At 39.4% G+C, this 19,153-nt stretch overlaps 1 protein-coding gene across 7 annotated transcripts in view; it reads left to right on the top strand.

The window, feature by feature from the left end:
• Positions 1 to 19,153, top strand: part of Dock10 (dedicator of cytokinesis 10) — a 261,047-nt gene that overhangs the window by 196,388 nt on the left and 45,506 nt on the right. For all 7 annotated transcript variants that reach the window (XM_085697762.2, XM_085697760.2, XM_085697753.2 and 4 more), the window contains exons 25-30: positions 786 to 855; positions 4,056 to 4,169; positions 6,186 to 6,257; positions 10,489 to 10,635; positions 14,110 to 14,193; positions 17,534 to 17,630. In XM_085697762.2, the coding sequence (XP_085553888.2) occupies positions 786 to 855; positions 4,056 to 4,169; positions 6,186 to 6,257; positions 10,489 to 10,635; positions 14,110 to 14,193; positions 17,534 to 17,630 (584 nt within the window). The remainder of the gene's footprint in view (positions 1 to 785; positions 856 to 4,055; positions 4,170 to 6,185; positions 6,258 to 10,488; positions 10,636 to 14,109; positions 14,194 to 17,533; positions 17,631 to 19,153) is intronic.

The raw sequence follows: 19,153 nt of genomic DNA, 5'->3' as shown, positions 1-19,153 counted from the left end.
TATCTTTTCTACAATGAAGCTTTTAACCTTGATTTTAACACAAAACCTTGAAGTTCTTGGAAAATAAAGTATCAATAGCAGCTCCACAAACATCCAGTTCTGAACCCAGATTAGAAATCCCAAATTGTGCCATCAACTGGTGGCCCTTTCATGAGTGTATGTGTCGATGTTGACAAGACTTTTAAATATTGCAGTTTAGAGATCTGTTAGAATTTCTGAGTTTTCCCAAAGCTCTTCATTGCAGCGACTGGTCATGTGAATATGAAAAGATATCAGTGCACCGCTGCCTTGCGAAACCCTAGCCCCGCTAATGACGGAAATATACAGCTTAACCTAATCTCTTCTTCCAAAAATAGGTCTTCTGCTCACAGGTTGGAAAGTGAGCCCTTTAAAATGGAACATGGTCATTAATCAGAGCTTAATTAGGTACTTACAATGATCCCTTTTCCAGGAAGACAATGTCAGCAAGTGCAGAGACTGCAAGTTGTGCGTTCAGCTCAGAGAAAATGTCTCCAGCGCCGTATTACACCCTAAGACCTTCCTTATAACTTAGTCCATTCTCAGAATATTTCTGTTTGGAAATGGTGTTGGAAATTGGCTCCCGGGTGTTAAAGATATATGAAGTGCCCTCTGCTGGGGAGTGAGGAAGGCCAAAGCGAGTGTGAACTGGTTAATTCATTCATCATGCATTCACTCATTCATGAAATACCCCATTTTCCAAGTATTCTAATAAAATTGCATCTTTATACCTTCAGCCAGGTCACTGAACATCCTTGCTTTTCCAGGGTTCTGGCTGACATTGTGGCCAAGTGTCATGAGGAGCAGCTAGACCATTCCGTCCAGTCATACATTAAGGTAGGGAGTTGCCACTAGGGCACTGATCATCTGCCCTGCACTGTGTGGCTTGTCTCGTTTCTGCACTGTCTGCACTCAGAGGGAGGTTCTCACCCTGAAGTTGGGTGGTGCCCACCGTGTTCAGAACACAAATTTACCTTAGCAGAATTCCATTTCTTTGCATTAATGGGATAGCTGTACTGTTTAAATGTAAAAGCGCCATGTGCGTGTGGAAATGAATATTGATGTCACAATGGTGGAAAAGACAGAAGAGAAAACTAAAAGTGTTGCTCCTTTGAAGTTGACATTAGAAATATATGAAACTTCGGTGCTAATCAAGGAAGACATCTGAGGGTTGATTGAATGCTCTGTGTTTCTCCTGTAATATTTTCTTAGCTCTTTTTATTGTTTTCTCAGGCATTATTTCATTTTCCCAGTTACTGTGTATTTGTACCTGCTTCTGGTATGTTAAGTCCTTTATCTTCTGGCATGAACCATTTGCCCATCTCATTGGTGTGCACTGTTTCCTCAGTGTCTCTTGTCAAGTGTCCCCTTGGAGATGTTCTAGTCTCGTTTTCAATTGACTGTGAATTGATGCCAATGAACTTGTGGTGGTGTTTGCACCCCCATAGCTCTGCTCCAAACATCCTGTCATCGAAAGCAAATACAAGCATCCTAAATTACTTCATGACACATACATTCCCATTTTGCATACACAGGCTGGATCTCTTGAGATGTTATTTTTTTTAAAGGAAATACATTCAGGTCATCTATGGCGACAAACATGCACATTCTAGATTTTTAAAAATGCACCTGGAGAAAAATTGGGGTCTTTGTTACAGAAACTTCTTTTTTCACAATGATTGGTGTCATAGAAATGTTGCTACAAAAGGAAGTTGTTAAAAAATCTCATTCTGGAATGAACCACTCTGAGATTCCACTTGCAAGGATTCCTATCTACGTATTTTCTGCCAGAAATGTTGGCTTTCTTCCCCAAATACCAAAACTTAATGTATGGCTCTACTTATAGTAATCTGTATGCTTGAAAGAGCCATTTCAAAGCTATTTCCTTAGGATATGATTTTGCCTGTTAGGACCCTGACTTTAATTACCAACAGCTAATTACACCTACAAATACCTTATCATTTACTCTGTGCCTCATAGAGGGGCATCACTTACTTCGCTAGTAGACTGATGGGTGTACTTGCTAATGTAATTATTTGGAGAGAGTTCATCTTCTCAATATGTAGCCCTCACTTTCTATTTCAATCTGCAAAGAGAGCAAATAGACTAAAACAATTCCTTGAATCATTGTACACTTCATTCAGACAGCTTCATTTCAACTGTAGTATCCGTTTCCTCATTCAATGGAGTTGTTTAAAAAATATACTAAGAACTTCAGTTGTTGTGGGTGTTTCTGTCATCAGCACATCCAGCTTCTGTGAGACCCTAAAGGCTCGGACGCCTTCCCTGTGGTACGCTTGGGCCAGGCTTTATTCTCACCCAGGAAACATGAAATGTCTTGACAAGAGTGTCACAATCTGCAAACCAGAAAAGGGATGGTTTATCTCCTTTGTTCTAAAGTAGCTCAAATCCAGAGATATATTTACATGGAATTTCAGATGGACAATTCCTATATTTTTTTTGTAATTTATTTTGAAATAAACAAATACTTCCTAATAAGTACAACCAACATGTGGGTCACTCTGGGGGGAAAAAAATCTCTAAACTGAGAAGTGAGAGCCTAGAGTCTAGACAGTGGAGTGTCCTGAGAAGTAAGCCCCCGGAAACCTCAGCTGTCTCCTCTGATGCAAAGAGGAAACAGGCCAGATGAGGATCCAGCTCTGTGATCAGACTTCTGCTAATGTATATAGACAGAAGGGAAACATTTAACATGTAGATATATATTAAGCCCCACTCCTAAGAGCATTGTTAGAAAAAAAGAGAGAGAGAGAGATGGGTTGATGCCAAGACATGCTTGTATATCCTTGGGTGATATTATATCATTGTAATTTATATTTAACTACAAGTAAACAAAACACCATTTCAAGTTCAGTGGTACCAAGTGCTGCTAACTCACTCCATCTACAGTATCAAAACTGCACACATCCACCATGTCTTTTTCAAAGATGTGTGTCTAAGTCAATCTAATTCAATGCTATGCTTCACAGGGGCTTGGAGCCCTGACAGTTCTAAGAGTCAGGTTTGCAATGTTAGAATATTTCAGGGCTAGTAGAAATAAAATACCCTTTAGGATAAATAACTGCATAGGATTCAACAGTTGGTGGTGAGTTTGTCTTCATAGGAAGCTGAGTGCTTAGGGGAAACTAATTACCCTTAGCTGTAGCTGGTTTTATGAGTCCATCAGATTTTTGTCTCACCTTTGAGATGAGCTTCAAACCTCAGGGTCTACCATCATGCCAATGGGCTTCAACATCTAAGGAAAGCAATAGAGATCCAAAAGGAAATGTACTGCTCTCTTACCTGCCTTCCCTCTAAGCTGTAGTCTTTTCTAAATTGTGAATATCATGAAAGCGATGCCCTTTCTTGAGGCAAACCCTCATAAATAAACTACTATAGTTCAATGCGAAATATTTAATGTTTTTGAAATATGTGTTAATATGTGTGTGTTGACGTTTGTAAAAATATATGGAGAAATAAAGAAGGTTATCACCAAAAAAGTCCTTGGAAGAAAGGAAAGTAAGCATCATTAGTTTTCTTAGTGATGGTTGATGTTTACCAACCTCTTGAACAGTTGTGTGTAGCATAGGATGATAAAACCTGGACTTGTGGGGATTTATCTCCTCACTTCTGGAAGGCACCTGCTTCCCCACTTGGCTATTTGAGTGGGTGCTCTACCCTTTCAGGATGAAGAATTGCTACCATGCCACCCGTTGCCAGTGGAAGGAAGAAGGGGAATGTCCTAAGTAGGTGGGTTCAAGCCCTCCATGATTCCTTGACCCTGCTCAATGGTTCTCTGGCCCTTTCTCTTGATTTCTACAGAAAGAGTGCCAAGGGGAGTTTAAGTGAGCAAGGCCCTACTTCTGCAAAGACCCCAAATAGAAGCCAGTGTCCCCTACTCTTATCATTAGGCCTCCACCGACTCCATGACTAAAGATGATACAAGCAGTTGAATATGAGAGATGGGCGATTTGTGTAGGATAATCTTCAAAGCCTTTTAGGAGTAATTAACTTTGTTCATTTTTCTGGGTCTTCTTCAGTTTGTATTCAAGACCAGGTCCTACAAAGAGAGAACGATACATGAGGAACTGGTGAAAAATTTGAGTGATCTTTTGAAGTCAAATGATTCAACAATAGTCAAGCATGTCCTAAAGGTAATATTCTTTATAATAGTACATAAGTTACTAGCAGTGGATACAGAAATCTATGACTAAAAGGTGACAAGTCCCACTGATTTCCACAAGTCATTTTCCTTCTAATTTCTAACATAAGTTTCACATCAAAACTGTATTATAACAAATTATCAAGTAAAAGAGGGGTCTTCTATATCAGGAAACAGAGAGGAGCAGGTTGCACCTGAGTTTAGTGCTTTGTCTAAAGGCATAATAAATCACAAGAACTATCTAAATCTTCACAAACAGTAAGTATAGCACAAGGTTTGGATGGCTTAACAGTAGGAAAAAATACTTCAGAAAAGATTGTAATTGCATATTAATGAGCATATTGACAATAGAGGGTAAGTGAGTGACAGCCAGTTTTGGGTCTCAAGTCAAAATATTGTGGGGACATGAAGACGACACCACAAGAAAACCTGTAATTCAACGTTGGAACCCTGAATTTAGATGCAGATCTTTTGTCTATTGTGACTTAACAGATTCATGTGATTGGATTCAGCTGATTGCAAACATCTCGGAAGACAATATGACATCATGAGCCATCAACATAAGTTCACAAAACTCTAATTCTGACAAACCAAGTAGTTTTTCTTAAGCAGCCTTCTGAGTAAATTTATTATGTTTATTCAGCTGGTATATTTCAGGTGCCTACCTTGAAGCAGTCAGACTCCTAGGCACTTGGGATGCATTAGAGCAGTGGCTAAATTCCATGCCTTTGGAAGCTTATTGGGGGGGGAAATGAGCAGGCAAGTTGAATGGGAAAAGAATGCATGGACTAGTTAAAAGGAATGAGCATGCAGAGGACAAAAAGGAAGACTTGCACCTCTCCTAGGGTAGGCAAGTGACCGGAGAGAGAAGGAGACACTTGAGAAGGGCCATGGGGATTTTAGAGCAGAGCCTTGCAGGAACAGGAAAGGCCGTACCTGTTCGGTAAGGCTGTAACACGGTTCTGAGTCTGAGATCAACACTGCGGACAAGGATGGGAGGAGGGGTTAAATGAAGTTAGAGAAGGCGTGAGCACTGAGCCTCGCCTATGGAGCACCATGGGTGTGGAGAGAGTCTGCTGAAAATGGAAGCAAATGACAGAACATTTGGTATAATGACTAAAAGTGCGTTTGGGACAGAATTGGAGGCGGAGGTGGTTGCAGCATGCCTTGGATTCATTAAATATTTCTAATAGTGTGGCTTTCACTTTCACTATCAAGCAGACACTTTGATTTCTTTGGTGAACTAATCCCCTCACTAAGCCGTATCTGCTTCTTTAGAATGGACATCAGCCCTCCTACCCTTCACCTAAGCCAATCCCTTGGGCTAAGGTGATGATCTACAAAGTGTTAATTACCCCAGCACTGAACCAGCCAAAAGCTGGATGTCATCCAAATGCCCTGTCACAGGACAGCAACGAGGTTCATGATGGGTGAATATGAGATGCGGTGATCTGATCCGACCCCATGCTAATGACTCTCCCTAATGAGGTGTTAAGCAACCTTTGTTAATTTAAAAAGGCAGTCTCAGGAATAGGTAGGCAACAGCAATTTTCATGGGGAGTTCAGTGGTAGAATAAAGGAAATACACCTTCAGTGTGTAAGTATCAGTGGGAAAATGATTAACACCTAGAAAATTAGCACAAAATTGAGACCCTGAGGGTGAGCCTGCCGCAGAGCTTTATTTTAGTGAAGCAAACAGAACATCTCATGCAGAAATCTTTCATAAACAAATGCACAGAAAGTCATCTCAAGTAAGCTGTCTGCCTTTTAGCTTGAATTTTTGATATTATTAAATATATTAGAAATATATGATGTGAGCTACGACAATTATAACTTTGATAAAAAGTCATCCTAAGGTAACAGAGAATGCATTACAGCCCTGGTCCATTTAACTTACTCATTTACTTCAAGGTTAAAAGAAATATAGCAATATTGTATTATAAAGGTCATAATTGTCATTATTTTTACATAGATTAATAAATCTTTTATTGTCTTTTTTCTCTTATAGCATTCTTGGTTCTTCTTTGCAATTATTCTAAAATCAATGGCACAGCACTTGACTGATACAAATAAAATTCAGGTAAGATCATAGGTAACATAGCAGTGTAATATCATGCAACAATTACACTAATGAACACGCTCTCATTAGTTCCGCTTATATTGGCTGTGTAAAACCTTAGCAATTTAGGTTAATTGCTTTTTAAGTACAAGAAAAGATCACACATGTTAATAAAGGCCCATTTGGAAGCAGATGCCAAGACAAAATTACAAATGCAAAGGTCTATTGGGAAGAAGTAATTCTAAAGGGCAAATGGGAAAAGAGGTAGGTAGCTCTGATACCGATGAGAGAAATGGACAAGGAAAGGGGTTAGTTAAAATGAGCCTGGCACTGACGAAGCTTTCACCCTGGCCAGTGCATCGTCTGGAAGCAGAGGATGCTCGCTGAGGGAAGTGGGCCCTGCGCAGGTCCTGCAGGCAAGCCTCAGTCAGCTCCATCATTGAATGGAAGAAGCCACGAGTGACTGATTGGGGTTGCGATATTGTTGCAGTATGAAAAATTTCCACATTAGCCCAGAATGGAGTAAAACAAAGGTTTTTCTATTTGGGGATAAACTCACAGAAAGGATAGCGATCTGCATACATTGGGAACTGGAACTGAATCCAGCAGCCAAGAGATCTGTCCATGCTTTTTGTCTGCGTATACAGTACATGAGACTATGCCCAAAGTAGGCCAGTATCTTAAAGGCAATTAGCTGAAAGGGTTCCCACATCACAATATGGCAGCTTTCTACATGGTTTCTATTAGTCAGAGAAATATCTGGACTTCTGCCATCCACAGTTATCATGACTCATTGCACATACCCATGAATCTGCAGCTCCACCGCCCCCATAGGCCTCTCTTAGAAGAGGAGGGGTTGGTGGAATTAACTCAGCTCCCATCACAGCGGCTTGTCTCCTCAGAAACCTGGCTAACCTCCCTCCACAATTCATTCCAAGTCCTCTCACCCTAACTAATAGCTGGGAAGATCGTGGTGACCCACCAAAGAGTGTGACACTGGCCCTCCTCCCGCAGTGGTCTGAATATCTGTCAAACTCACTTTTCAGCAGCCAAAGTCATTGTCAAGGTCACACTCCACGTAATCTGTGATCACAATCACAGTCGGGGAATGAAGACCCACCCGCGAGCACCCAAGGAAATGCCTTTAGTTCTCACACACCCCTGTCAGCCCACATTTGGATAGAGCCAAGACAGGAGCACTAGCGTCTGCCGCCACCTTACAACCACCACCACCACTACCAGGAGTAGCATCAGAACAGTATTGCATGTGGTGCGCATGGCAGATCAGGGACATTGTCCTGACTTGCCTTCCTGGTGGGGAATAGGCCGTGTTAGAGCTCCCTCTGGCATCCTCACAAGGACAGCTCCAAAGAACGAGCTCCATGTTCAGTGTTAACCAAATGTCACTTTCTTCTACATAAACGCCACATTTGGGACCAGGTAGATAACTTTGGAGTGGTTCCTTGGCACCCACACCCCCATCCAACCCCATCTAAATGTTATCAGAGCTTCGGTCAAGATTCCCTGAAGTTTGCCTGAAGATCAGAGAGTAAAACAGCCTCACTGGTCAGCCTTACAGGCCAGGCAGTGGTGGCACACACCTTTAATCCCAGTAACCACACTAGTTTACCATAGAAACCAGTCGGTAGTAGTGCATGCCTTTAATCCCAGCACTAGAGAGGAATATAAGAGGCGAAGAGACAGCTCTCAGGCACAGACTGATTCTGAGATTCTGGGTCCTTCTCACCTCAAGCTTTTCTGATATTCATCCAGGGGATGTTTGAAAACGTTCCTTGTGCAATTGCCATACCACATGCCTTTGGGTTAAGAGTAGGAGCAGAACCCAAGGAGAACTTCAACATAAGCCTTACAGAGGGAGGAAGAAAGAGAAGACCAAAATCTACGGCTTTTGTCCATGTCTTCGAGGAGAATATAGAAGCTCTGGTTTTTGTCATGAGTCTTAGAAATTAAGAACACCCAAAGAGGAACCTACAAATGTGTTTCTCTTATTTAACAATTGTTTGTTGAGCCTGGGGATAGCCCGGTCAACAAAGTGCTTTCTGCAAAAACTCAAGGACACAAGCTTGAGTCCTAGCACCCACATCTAAGCCCAGGTGGCAAATATTTGTAATTCTAGTGCTGGGAAGTGGAGGCAGGGATTCTCAGGAGCTCATTGGCCAACAAGCATAGTAAAGAGCAAGCATCATGTCCCAATGAGAAATAGTGTTCCACAAAACGAGGAGGATGGCCCCAGAAGACACCTGAGATTAATATACCTGTCTATACACAAAACTCCCCGCAGACACAAACACAATAAATAAATAAATGATTGCTGCTTTTGCAGTGGTAAATTATTTATCTTTATTGCCCAGGATATATGAAGAAGAATGAAAATGATAGATGTGATTTATTAGGTTGGGTGTCTTTTTATCAATTTGTATGACTTCCACAATAAATTTTAAATGCATACAAAGAATAATGATGAGGCTTCCAAAATACAAGTGGCATTGCGAAAAGAAAGACAAAACTCAGCTTCCAAGTTCCATTATTAAGTCTCCATTTAAAACAACCCCTTAATAACAACCCTCATGTTTTGTGTTCTTACAGTGTGGAAGGCTGCGTGTTTGCAGCTGATAATTACATAATTCACTCTAACTCCAAATGCAGTGGCAATAATTAGTAAAGCCAACTTATAGAGATAAGTGTGTCTACCGACCATACAGGAAAGGCCTATATAAACCCCAAGAGACAGCCTGGCTACCTCAAACTCTCCCCTGTTGTTCTGACATCCTAACATGACATAAAATTGCATTAAATACTATATAATTTCACACCCAAACTCTCCTGTTTAGTGTCAGAAGGACCCTAATTTTTTTTTAATTTTTTTCATTTATGTGACTTTTGATATTTCTTATCTGTGGCAATTCTGGAGCCATAGAGTTAGGCCTCACTAAAATCCTTGTCAGAAACTGTTACAGACAAGTAACTATTCCCACCCAGTTATTTGCTTATTTATCATAAGTTTTTACATTTTTGGTTTTGTACGTGTACAGTGTACATGTAGTAGTGTGTGAGTGCATGTATGTGTGTGCAGGAATACATGTGTGTGAGTTCATGTGGAGGCCAGAGGTTGACATAAATCAGTCTTCAACTTATTTTCTTGAGTTGGTTTCTCTCTAGAGCTGGAGCTCAGTGTTTGGCTACACCCTCTGCTCGATAAGCTCCAAGAACCCCCTGTGATAGGTTTGAAGAAGCAAGTCACCATGCCCAGCCTTTGCTGTTCCTCCTGCTTCCAAAGCAGTCAATTGACCAACTGAGCCATCCCCTGGATACTCATTATCATCATATCTCTTTACATTTTGACAACTTCATACATATATATAATATATTGTGATCATATTCACCCCTCCCATTACCCTCTCTTATTTCCCTTACTTTCCCTTTTTCCTTCCCATCTAGTCTTTCATAGGCTACAATATTAGACAAAGTTACATCGCTCCTCCAGCATCTACTAACAGTCCTTCACTCCTTAGGAAGTGAAGTAGGGCCTCATGGGCACTTCCTCTCTCCATGCTTGAAATCTGAAGGGTCCAAGGGTACAGGTTTCTATACTCACTGTGTGACCACAGTAGCCGTAGCAATGTCATACCTGATGGCAGCATTTCACGACATCCTTCCCAGTCTTCCATGGTTTAAATTCTTTCCACCCTTTCTTTTGTGATGCTGGCTTCGATGGGGAGGGAGCCTTGCTATAGATGTCTTTTTTAAACCTGAGTAATTTCATAATTTTTTGTTGGGAAGATTCCTGTATTTTTTTAAAAAATTCATTCTAAATTGGGATAAATGGAGTTATCTGACTAAAACTTATATTTTGAAGTAATACTCACTTTAAAATTAATATGTTTTATTTAAAGTTTAATAGGTATGTCTTAAGAGGCAAGAGAAGGGAATGAATATATGAGTGCCTAAGATTATTCACATTTTGCCTCGCACATGTTGCTTGGATATTTGAGATTAATAGCTTTTAATGAAAAAGTATAAATTTACCAGTCAAGTTAGAAGGGAATATTTAATAAAAACAATAGAATTATGACCTTGAAACTTAAAAGACTTTTAAGTTTTATTACTTCTTTCAAGTTGTCCAAGAGCTGCTTTGATTTGCCTTTCTGTAAAATAAGGTAAGTCTTTCGGTTTGCTTGTCCCTGCTTGGTAGGTCACATGACACATGATGAATGTGGCATTCTTTCCTTAGCTTCCCAGAGCTCAAAGATTCCCGGAGTCTTACCAAAGTGAACTAGACAATCTGGTGATGGGTCTGTGCGACCACGTGATTTGGAAATACAAGGAAGCCCCTGAGGAAACAAAACGAGCGAACCATAGCGTCGCCAGATTCCTTAAGGTACAGTTACGTGAGGCCACAGCTCTGTCCAGGTCCCCTTGACTGTGGCTGCAAGGCATGTTGGATGCCATTAGCTTACTCTCTGTTTATGATGAAGTCTTACACGGCGAGGTGAACACTTCCACTTCCGCATTTCGCCTCTTGACATCTGTTTTCATTTTCATCCCGACTCAGAGGTCGTTAAAGAAAAATAAAGGTTAGATTAAAATGTGCTTCCAAGTATTGTCAAGTCATGGTGCTCCTAAATGATTTTAAGCAGTAAGAGGAGTGTGGAAAGGAGCAGTGATGTCATCTCTTGAGTATCGGTGGTGTGACATTTTGCATCAGTCACTGATGAGATAACAACACCATGGAGTCACTTCAAGAACATGGCACTCTGCTTATGTGACCTCTGACTTTCTTTAGCCTGATAAAAATGTTGAGTTATCCATAGAAAAAATGATCAATTTAAGTGTGAAGCTGTTTTTAATTATATTTTCAATTAGTTCACAAACGAGTAGGAATTCATAAGGCTTTTTCAGACCCCCTTAACTTCCATCAACCCACCCACAACCCTCTTTCCCTTCATCCCACTGTCCCCATCCTCACTTAAACCTTTAGCTCCCAGAATTCCTCCTTTCAGAATTTCCTTCTTTCATAGCACATGTGTTCTCTTACCTCCTCTTATACTTTTTACTTGGGTTGCAAAAGTCACTGGTTTCCAAGAAAGCTTCTTCATGCACATTTCACTCTGGTTAAACTTCCTCCTGGCCTCTGGTCTCCTCAGTCCCATCAAACTTCTGTCTCCTTACATCCTTCTGCGCCCAATTTCCCATTTCTGCTTTCACTGCACCTATACTCGACTATCCCTCTCCCTTCATACTTTTTCCTTTCAAGCAGAAGAAAAGGATGGTCTGCATTAAAAGGGAAATGACTGCATTTTCTACTACACTTGAAGGCCCATGAGAATAAAATGTTCTTTTACACTGGTAGCATACTGGAAGTGCTAGACAGAATAGAAAATTTGATGAACAAATCTATATACAGTTCAAACGCAAAATACATTTAAGGAAGCATCTGTAATATTCTCCCCTAAACCAAAAGAAAAAAGATGATTAAGCAATTTTCTAAGAGAGGTAGAAGACTCCGGATATACGCCTCTTGGCCTAGATGCTTGGTGCTTGTTCAGAAAGACAGCCATTCATTTGTAGTGTGTTTCCACAAAGGTTATTGCTGTCTATGAATAACCTCACGTGGAGGTAATGGAAAATGTCCAAGATGAAAAAGCAAATGGTAATGGGGATAAAGCATAGTTTGACAATAAGTACATATTGCTAATAATGGCAACAACAATAATTCCAGGATGATCTCTCTCTCTCTCTCTCTCTCTCTCTCTCTCTCTCTCTCTCTCTCTCTCTCACACACACACACACACACACACACACACACACACACACACAGTTTGTGAATGGAAACATGATGTTTTGTATCAGAAATGTCCATCATGCACACATACTTCTAACTTAATGGCATTTATTGACACAGAAGAAAAGAAATTCTTTTCGAATGATTGTTAGGAGTAGCAAAGGAAAAAGAAAAACAATAAAACCAGATTTGGAAAAAGTAAAATTGAAAGTCTTGATTTGGTCCACTTTCAGGAACTGAGGAACCCTGAGCTCTCTCGCCCAGCACTGCCCTCTTGGCGTTGTATTATAAATCTCTGTACTCCTCCCAACAATCTGTTAATAATAGCCATGTTTCCCACTTTGGGTTGTGTAATTCCTCATCAGTGGTCAATAGTCAAGTAGTCCTCCTGGCTGTCACAAACTACTTGGCAGAAGCAACTTAAGGAGCGATTTGTTGACCCCTGGATTCAGAGTGTCACAGTCCGTCTTCCTAGGGAAGACCAAGCAGAAATACTGTGCTCTGGTGTCAGGAGTGGGTCACAGCTCGTTCACACGACACAAGGAAAGAGAAGGAAGGTGGGGGGAGGGTAGAACTTTCAGAGTCCCATTCCTAGCAGCTCCCACTAGCCAAGCCTCAGGTCCACAACCTTTAAAATAACAACACATCCTGGGGACTGGTTGCTCAAAACCTGAGCTTGGGGTGGGGGTGGGGCATTTCTAATCTAAGCCATAAATACTATCAGTCATTGAAATCTAATGATGAGAAGTTTATAATGCCATAATTGTATTACTTGTTTTCCAATCAGCAAGAGAACAGATTCTCTGGAAGCACCACTAGGGTATAAACATGCTCTTGTGTTTCCACGTATCCTCCCTCAACCTCCGTCATGACACTGCACCATTTTTACAATGTTGTGCCCAAATCTGGTGTGTTTTCATTGTTCTCTCCTTAAAGCAGGAGAGTCTCACGTGGATCCACATCACAGGAACCTGCACAGCTCTTCTGCTTTCTTCTGTTCTTCTTATTCTTTTACTTGTCCTAACAAAATGGGTCTCAACTCTTTCTGGCACACCCCTGTTCAAGTGCTCCTCCTTGGGCAGCATAGTGTCCAGGCAAGTGTTGCTTTTCCTCTCCAAGGTCCATGTCCTGCCTCTTCGTCTTACTGACCCTTGTTCTGTTTCAACTAGCTTTTGAGAGCCATTTGAAAATGTTTGATATATGATGAGGTGGACCTGCGATCTTAATAAATGTGATTTAAAATATTATAAACATAAAAAGGGGTGGCTAAGCCCATTCCTGCAAGGGAATGCCTTCCTATCTAATCTGTTTGGCTAGATAACCTGTACTTGGGGAATAAATGAATATTCCCCCTCAATCATTTTTACTGCTTACCTTAAGCCAGCTCCTAACACTAAGCTAAAGGATCAGAGTCCAGAGAGAAAAGGGAATTAGTAAAAACAGTTGCTTTGTCAAATGCCAAATGAAGGATATATTCCATAATCATCAATGTGCCTATTATAAATTTGACCTAAGATCTTCCTGGCTAGATTAGGAGAATCTGACAGCAGGCTAAGCAAGACACAAGCAGCTCCCTAATTGAAATGACAGGATATTCTCTTTTCTTCAAATATATGCTTCCCTGGATGAAATAGAGAACAGTCCCTGTTGAAGGAACAAGAATGAAGACTGGTGGTCCCTTTTACCACTTTCCAGCCCTCCCAGGGTGTACAGCAGATGGTCTCCACCCAAACAACTCCAGGATCAATGTACTAAAAACAATAATAAAATGTAATCAAATAATTATAAAGCAGACAACTTTCTATATGAAAGAGAAAGTAAAATATCTCTTTGCAAAATTCTAAGCAATATTTTAAACAACCGATAGGTGCGCATTTAGAATTTAGGTGTTTATACTGTCTGCGGAAGTTTAATTAGTTGTTAAATGCAGATGGGTGTCCTGACATCCTTTATAGATTTTTTAAAGATACATGGCACACTTAATTAAGTATTACTCTGCTTCAATATATAATCATCTTTTCTAAAATCTCTCAAGCAAAAAGATTTGACTTTGGAATTTTATCTTCTTAGCGCTGTTTCACATTTATGGACCGGGGATTTGTGTTTAAGATGGTGAACAATTACATCAGCATGTTCTCCTCTGGTGAGTTCAAGGTAAGGACCGACCAGGGATGGAAGTAATGGTTTGCCAAGTCCAACAAGATAACTAACTGAGGGGTCTCTGTGTGTATCTACCTGACACACTACCTAGCGAGTCATAAAATAAGCCCTATATTATCTGGTTTGGGACTTTCCTTTGTTGACAGACTTCGTATGACTATTTTAGTCTCCTTGACTGTTATGGATATTTAAGTTGTTTATATCATCTTAATTAATTGCACTAATTAATTAATAATGTATTATTAATAACATGTTTATTTTAGATGTCCCAGGGTTATATTTTCAAGGTATTTCCTAACAATCTTCTGGATTTCATTGTACCGGATTTCAAAGGACATTTTTGTATTTTGTTTGTATGCACTTTGCATGTACATACATATTACATTCATTGTACTTTGTATGTACATCACATACTTCGTATGTATGTGCTGTGCATGTACATTGCATGTATTCTCTTTTTATCTCTAATTTTATTAATTTCGAGCTTCTTTCCTTTCTTTTGTTAGTTTGAATAAATGTGTGGCAATCATATTTATCTTTTCATAGAACCAACTCTTTGGTTGAGTCTCTTTTTTAGTCTTTTAGTCTCTATTTCATTAATTTCTTCCCGGGACCCTTGTTATCTTTGTAACCTATTGCTCTAAAATTTGGCATGTTCTTCTTTCTCTGAGACCTTGAGATACACATTATTATTTATTTGAGAACTTTCTGGGTTTTTTATAGATGCACTCGTATCTGTAAACTGTGTTCTAGGACTAGCCTTAGCTCTACCCCAATGGTCCTTTAACTATTTCTTTAAAGAATATTCGGTTATGTTCCTATCATGTATGAAATGCCAATAATCTCATTTAAGTATAGTTTTTCCTTGACCTACATATTTTTCAGAAGATAAAATGGCATATTTTAGTGAAGAATAATTAATGTGTGTGCAATTTAATTATACACTTGCTCACATGTGTACATGTGCTCAAAAAAGGACACATCCAATACTGTTCTTGTTTGAAATGGCAATTTTCTACATTATTAAATGCTGTTGTCAGAAAATGAATTACAATCTGAGGTAAAGAGGTATTTTTTGTAAACTGATAGTGAATATGGTAGTGGCACATTAACTTGCTCTTAAAGAATGGCTATCTATCGTACATGAGAGAGGATATAAAACCATTATGACTGTAATAACTGTCCCTACTGATGTGAGTATCTTAAGACATGAACTACAATTATCTTAAGCCAAGTCTGTATTCTGTGACTCACTGTCCAAATCCAGATGTGATGGAAAAGACATGCCTTTTTGCAAAGGAAGGGGAAAATGGGGAGCTAAATGACACTAGGAACTAGTGGTGTGTGAAGTTGACTCCACTTCAGAAATATGTACCATTGTCTTCCATGACTGTAGCCCTCACCTCCTCATGATCGCCATCTGGTTTGTGATTGGAGTTGGATGTTTGGGAGAGCTCCACTCACATGACACGACAGGACTGAACACACAAGAAACACATTGCAAAATAAGCTAAATGCATAATTTGTGAAATGCTTAATATGACCTGTTCTAATTCTATTTGAAATCATTGGTTTCTGATAGTTTATTTAAAAAATAGCATTTATTGAGAAATTGGATTCACGGAAAGGTGTATTGCCAGTATTTTTGTGTTTTTGAGGTCAAGGCATCCATTTTACAGAAGTGGGAAACAGTGGAAAGTATTGGCTTTGTAGGAAAGAGAAAGAGTAAGTCCTTGGCTTGTATCTTGGCTTAGAAAAAAGTTGGTTGACTTTCTGGGTTTCTTAGAACTTAGATGATGCGAACACAACCTTTAAGTCATTCTTAAATTTGCAGATTTAAAATTCCTAGGTTAAGGCAAGAGAATAGCAAGCAGGGAAGCTGTGTCCATCTATGACAAGTGAATCAAGTTTGTTACTCAAGTATCTCATCACCAAACAGGCTGGAGTTTGGAAGGTTTTTTTTTTTTTTTTACTTTGGGGTTTCCTAAGACACTTAACACATTTTTATAAATTGAGAGCTGCAGAAAAAAACTTGAAAAGTCCCTTGTTTTCTCTCTACATGGTACAATAATCTGAAAAATTAGGGTAACAAATCATGGTAAATAACCACACAGAACTAAAAATAATGAAAACAAAACAACTACATATGGCCAGCATCTTGCTGTTGAATAAAATCATGTACCAAAAAGGCTAATTCATTGGCACTGAGCAGATAAAATAAAGCATATGCCATAGTGTCTGAGTCAGTGTTACTGAGACAGGATAAAAGTTATTGAATTCTTACGGGTTTACACAATTTCTTTTCTAGTGCTAAGTATCTCTAACTGCTTTCCGGAGTACAAACTTCAATTACTGTTTGAAAGAAACTTTTATGAATGATTTAAAATAATGCATTTTGATTTAAATCTGAATTTCTTTCATTGAATGTGAAGTGTTAATTAGAAAGTGAGATGACAGTTTTGTTGAATATTCTTTAATGAAGAACAATAGCCAGTTCCACAAATAACTTCAAAGTCCTAAAATTACTGGTACCCTAATGATCAAAAAGTTGGTTTCTTTTAGTATTTTTTCAATCCTGTAAAGTTCTTGCAAGATTCTTTTTATTGATCAGTCATAATAAAACACGGCAAACATGTACATTTTTGAAAAGTGATCCACATTCTCCAGCAAGAGAAGATAAGGAGGTCTTAGAATTTCCTAACAGTGTGTGTTCATGCTGGGTAAAGAAGTCGCATAGTTGATGAGCCGTGAGATTAATACCTGCAACCCAGACTGCTGTAGTTTCCTCTTTGTACATTTCAGACCAGGTGTGTCCTAAGACTGTACTCAGTCTGTACTGAGAACACCACAGAACCAACCATCCAAAGTCCATTGATTTATCGTGTGTTTTGGTTTATAAGCAAATTATAGTAATTTCTTGCACAGTTTTTGGAAACCACTGGTATTAAAAAATGTATGTATCAAAAATATATGTATCTGCTTCTAAATACAGCATGTACATAAAAGTTTCATTCACAACAACAGCAAAAAAAAAAAACAAAATAAAATAAGCTAAACGCGTGAGTTGGGGTTTTCTCTCATAGAAACTGAATGTGGGTTACGGTTGGTCTCTTTTCTGAGGTGACCTTGAGCAGTGTACCAAGACCAGGAGTGTGGCTACAAGAAGCTCTTCTGAGAAGGCAGCCTCCTATAAACCAAAGAACTACTTGGTAGTCATAGAAAACCAGCTGTTTCTTCTTTGTAGGGGTCAAATTGAAGCGCACACCTTTTTCACTTGTGTTTATGAACATTCTTGATATGCAAACAATAGCCATCCTATTTGCCTCTGTTTCAGACTTTATGCCAGTATAAGTTTGATTTTCTTCAAGAAGTTTGTCAACATGAGCACTTCATTCCTCTGTGCCTCCCCATACGATCAGCGAACATTCCAGGTAACAAGTCCCAGTGGCTTCCTAAATCCTCCCATGGCTGGTGATTTGTTCTGCCTCTGTTCTCCGGTTTCCTTAACCGTTCAGTCTAAAGATGTAACTTAGGTATGAAAGCCTAACAATCTGGTAAAAACCAGAAGGTGCCCCATATGGTTGATGACTACAACTCTGTATTTCTCTTCCCCTTTTCATCAAAGAGAAAGCCAACAGAACTTTAAATCTTGGTATAAATCAAAGAATTGTAACTGTTAATCCCGATATTCACTGGAGCAAAAACAGTTCTGCCATTTTGACCAAATTTAAGCAAACTATTTTATTAAAATATTATATGCCGACCAAGATGGGTCAGGACCACTACTGGGGACTTCCCAGCTGAGTGTCCTGAGACACAGGTTGTCAGGGCTTATATGGACAAAACTCATAGGCCACCATACTTTCCCATAAGGTTTTGTTGTTATTTTCAAGAACTACAACTCCCGGAATCCAGGAATTTACCTGGTCTTTGGGCAGGTGGTGCTTACAGGTTAATTTAGGGTCCAACAATAACCTAGAATTCTACTAGCTCCAAAAGGCAGATTTCCACTGATTTTGATATCTAAAGACAGGGAGGAAAATTTTGTGAGTATAATTTTAGTGGAGATTATTAATTAACATGCATAATTGCCTTAGAATGAACTTCTTATAAATGAGTTCTGGGAAGGAAGGAAGGAAGGAAGGAAGGAAGGAAGGAAGGAAGGAAGGAAGGAAGGAAGGAAGGAAGGAAGGAAGGAAGGGAGGGAAGAGAGGGAGGGAGGGAAGAGTATTTTAAACTCTTGATACTCCTAGGTTAGAGAGAGAAAGAGATTGGGTAAAGATGTCAGAATGGAGCACGCTTCATTTACTAAATTTGATGTACATTATTACATTTAAATACCGGACATAAATGCACATTTAAAACCTTTATATGTGCATGTGCATGTATCTGTGGAGAAAACCATAAGAGAATATAAACATCAGAGACTAATTGAGCATCAAAACGCAAAGAGTATACTAAAATTGAATCAGGGACTTGAAGTTAGACCGTTAGACTGTTTACACTTCAGTTAGATGGTGAGCCTGTTTACACTGCCGTGTTAATGGTCAAGAAACCAGAAATTAAGAAGGGAAAGGGTCTCCTCATACCTATGGCAACTTGCACTGACACTATAGAAAGCAAGTAATAGCACCAGGCCTAGAAATACATGGCTATTCTCATTTCAAATATAAGCTATAAACATCATACCATTCTTTGTCTAGTATACTGAGCATATTCTGTAGTGGAGAGAAAGAGTAGAAATTTTAAGTTGAACAATAACACTTTTGGGTTTTTTGTTCCTTTGGAATGTTCTTTTATTTTTACTTAATGTGTAGCTCAGTAGTGGAGTCCTTGTTTAAAATGTATAAAGCTTGAGATTTGATCCCCAGCACTGAAGAAAACAAATAAATAATAAGCAGTGGGGGGGAGGGGGGATGTAGAGGAAAGAGGATGAAGGAAGAGAAGGAGAATT

The sequence above is a fragment of the Myodes glareolus genome, chromosome 1 (assembly GCF_982192425.1).
Source record: "Myodes glareolus chromosome 1, mMyoGla1.1, whole genome shotgun sequence".
NCBI lineage: Eukaryota > Metazoa > Chordata > Mammalia > Rodentia > Cricetidae > Myodes > Myodes glareolus.
The sequence above is the reverse complement of the archived record's forward strand: the minus strand, read 5'-3'. Positions and strand labels throughout refer to the sequence as shown.